This window comes from Sceloporus occidentalis, unplaced genomic scaffold, assembly GCF_023333645.1.
Source record: "Sceloporus occidentalis isolate IW3139 unplaced genomic scaffold, rSceOcc1.0.p SCAF_86, whole genome shotgun sequence".
In the NCBI taxonomy this organism is placed as follows: Eukaryota; Metazoa; Chordata; class Lepidosauria; order Squamata; family Phrynosomatidae; genus Sceloporus; species Sceloporus occidentalis.
The window spans coordinates 4,048,258-4,051,943 of record NW_028317066.1 but is presented as its reverse complement, the minus strand read 5'-3'; the positions used below and the strand labels follow the sequence as shown (position 1 = coordinate 4,051,943).

Below are 3,686 nucleotides of genomic sequence, written 5' to 3'. Positions count from 1 at the left end.
CAAGATTCTAGGCAAAATATTCATCTTGATAACAGAGGCTCTTCCCATTAATGATAACCGTAAGCCAGACCATCTCTCTAAATCATATTTAACTTCTTTCCATAGCTTTTCGTAATTATTTATAAATAAGACGATATTCCTTTTGGTTATTACCACTCCTAAATATTTTGCTTTACTTTCTATTTTGAATCCTGTTTTCAATTGTATTTCTCTTTCTTCTGATGCATTCATATTCTTCAAAATGACCGATGTTTTTTCTTGATTTATCATAAAACCTGAATGTTTACCAAAATCTGTTATCTCAGAAATTAAATGATCCAGGCTTCTTTGTGGATCTTCTACATAACAGATTAAATCATCGGCAAAAGCGTTTAATTTCCACTGATGATCTTTTATTTTGACACCTTTTATATTTGGATTTAGCCTTATCCTGTTATTCAGGATTTCTAAAATTAGTAGAAATAGGAGCGGTGATAATGGGCACCCTTGCCTGGTGCCTTTCTCTATACATATTGATTCCGATCTTTCTTGGTTCACTTTAAGTTGTGCCTTTTGTTCTCTATAGATAGCCTTTATCCAAGATAGAAATCTATCTCCCATGTTCATCTTTTCTATAGTTTTCAAAAGAAAGAACCTATTAACTGTGTCGAATGCCTTCTCTGCGTCCACCATGACTATTGCCAAATTTTTTTCGATATGATGTTCATAATGTACTATTATATTAATCGCTGTTCTAATATTGCTCTTTATTTGGCGGTTTGAGGGGAAGGCAGGAGCAAAGCCAGGATCGCCTCGTGCGGAGAGGAAGGGACCTCTGGGAAGGGCCAGGAGAGGGGCCTTGGGGATTGGGAGGCAGCCACCAACCTCACAGATTTTAAGAACTGGATTGAGTGAACTGGTGAGAACCAGCTCAAATCCTTGTTTTTCAGACATATTTAGGAGTTCCATTTAGCAATTATGAGTAATATCTATGAAGGTAGGAAAGGGAGACACAAAACTTGCTTCTTCTCTAATGTTTCCTTTCCTACCTGAGCTTGCTTAGTTTCATGGTTGATTCCAGAGACCCTTTGTTACCTAAAATGCTTGAGTCTGGGGAGGACACTCGCAAGTGCTATGCTTTTAGGGGAATTTAGTACTTTGCTGAAAAGAGAGATATAGTTTGGTTGGGGCAAGAGTGACCTCGGGATTCAGCCCAACTGTGCCAGGCCCAGAAGCACACTGAATTCCAAATGCACTTGAAATAGGTTTTATCTTCTATTTAGGGGGAAAACAAAACACACAGACACATAAGGGTTCACACATGGACAACAACTAGATAACAGGTGGGAGTGGTCAAGAGATGTAAGACTTTTATAATGGTAATACTTTAGCTAGGCGGATCTGGATTCCAATTGCTGAGGGTTCGAAATGGGAAGAGAATTCAGGAGCTCCTGCAACAAGTGGGGTTGGCGAGTGCATTGAGGTGCTTAATCATGTAAACCGACAGACTGTCTGTAATTGGACAGATGTCAAAGAACAGCCAGACTGGGCAAAAATTCATAATGTAATTGTTGCTTCAGGGCAGAAACTGAGTGTTCAAAAAGGTTTAAATGACTTTTAAACTCTCTCTTGAGTTGCAAAATAATACAAATATTTGCAAGCTCTGTTCTCCGACTTCCATCAACTTCATCATCCCTTGTACACACAACTCCAGTCCAATCCACACCAATCCGCATGTGAGCTGAATACTCTATTGGTTGTGAGTCATCTCCTGGTGCCAAACAGCATGAAATGACCTCTGCCTTGGGCTCTGCTTCAGGACTCTATGGTCATCTCACAGAATATGATTCTACCTGTCAATAAAAGTATTTTTGCACATGGTTAATGAATTATATTTTTTTCAACAGTCCTTTGACTATCTGCTTCCACGGATTCCCTCAAGACAGTCCCTATTCTTTGCTAGCTCCTATGAGTAAGGATACCACTATTCCATGGATTTAGGGGCATAAACAGCAGGGTCATCCCTGGGTTACTCACAGCAACTTTATTAATCTTATCTCAAATAAGGACGGTTTAATGAGGGCTAAATCATGGGGTAACACTCTCCTCTCTTAACTCTGATTTTCAGTCTTATTTGTCACTGTCCTTTTTTACAGAAGAACATTTGAATCATGAGAGAATCCACACAGGAAAGAAGTCACATAAATGCCAGCATTGTGGGAAACGTTTTGCTTACAAGTCAATCCTTGTCATGCATCGAAGAGTCCACACAGGAGAGAAGCCATACAAATGCCAGCATTGTGGGAAATGTTGTTATTCGAAGTCATCCCTAGTGAGACATCAGAGAGTCCACACAGGGGAGAAGCCATACAAATGCCAGCATTGTGGAAAATGTTTTTCTCGGAAGTCATCCCTAGTGATACATCAGAGAGTCCACACAGGAGAGAAGCCATACAAATGCCAGCATTGTGGGAAATGTTTTTCTCGGAAGTCATACCTAATGACACATGAGAAAAGTCACATTGGAGAGAATCCATACAAATGCCAGCATTGTGGAAAATGTTTTTCTCAGAAGTCAGACCTAGTGAGACATCAGAGAGTCCACACAGGAGCAAAGCCATACAAATGCCAGCATTGTGGGAAATGTTTTTCTCGGAAGTCATACCTAATGACACATGAGAAAAGTCACATTGGAGAGAATCCATACAAATGCCAGCATTGTGGAAAATGTTTTTCTCAGAAGTCAGACCTAGTGAGACATCAGAGAGTCCACACAGGAGCAAAGCCATACAAATGCCAGCATTGTGGGAAATGTTTTTCTCAGAAGTCATACCTAGTGATACATCAGAGAGTCCACACAGGAGCAAAGCCATACAAATGCCAGCATTGTGGGAAATGTTTTTCTCAGAAGTCATACCTAGTGATCCATCAGAGAGTCCACACAGGAGAGAAGCCATACAAATGCCAGCATTGTGGGAAATGCTTTTCGTCGAAGTCATACCTAATGACACATGAGAAAAGTCACACATGAGAGAAGCCACACAAATCCCAGAAGTGAATTAAGATTGTTTTTGTCAAGAAAGACTACAAAGAATATATTTTTAAGCCAGTGGTGATAAGAGAAGGCTGTTGTGATTTTGTGTGTTCATATGTCTGATTATATTTTAAGTTTAGGGTATAATTGCTATTAGTATAGATCATAGCTTTATTGTTTAAATTTGACTGGGGATGATGGGTTGTGGAATAGCTTAGCTGAATAGATGGGTGGGATTTTTTGCAGCTGGCTAGAATAGTTGTGGGAATGATAGGTTTTGGAATTTGTGGGATGTTTGCTGAAGAAAGATGGGGACCGGTATTAATAGAAAGGACTGCTTTCTGGGAATGGCAAAGGGGGGGCTTGTTATCTGTGGGGCATAGACTGTGTGAATTGGAGGTGGAGGTTAGGTTTGGAAGAGGGTTGAGTTTTAGGTTTGGGTGTTTTAATTTATTCTTTGCCTTGGAGTGGGCAGTTCTGGCTTAAACACAGAATTTCTGACTATGGCCCTGTCCAGACGGACCCTTTGCGGTGCGTCCATGACGTGCTAGGGTTGCCTCGGGCAGCGCATGCACACGTCCCACAACCCTAGCACGTCATGTAGGCGCTGCAGTTGAGTAGCACCATACATATGGCGCACGCAATTACGTCGCAGCTGCGCCACCTCCAAATA

At 40.9% G+C, this 3,686-nt stretch overlaps 1 protein-coding gene across 1 annotated transcript; it reads left to right on the top strand.

Annotated features, from left to right (window-relative positions):
- Positions 1-957: 957 nt before the first annotated feature.
- LOC149285037 (uncharacterized) lies at positions 958-3,117 on the top strand. Its single transcript, XM_089495932.1, has 2 exons — positions 958-976; positions 2,313-3,117. The coding sequence occupies exons 1-2, from the start codon at positions 958-960 to the stop codon at positions 3,008-3,010; spliced, it is 717 nt and encodes a 238-aa protein (XP_089352058.1). The 3' UTR covers positions 3,011-3,117.
- Positions 3,118-3,686: the final 569 nt, after the last annotated feature.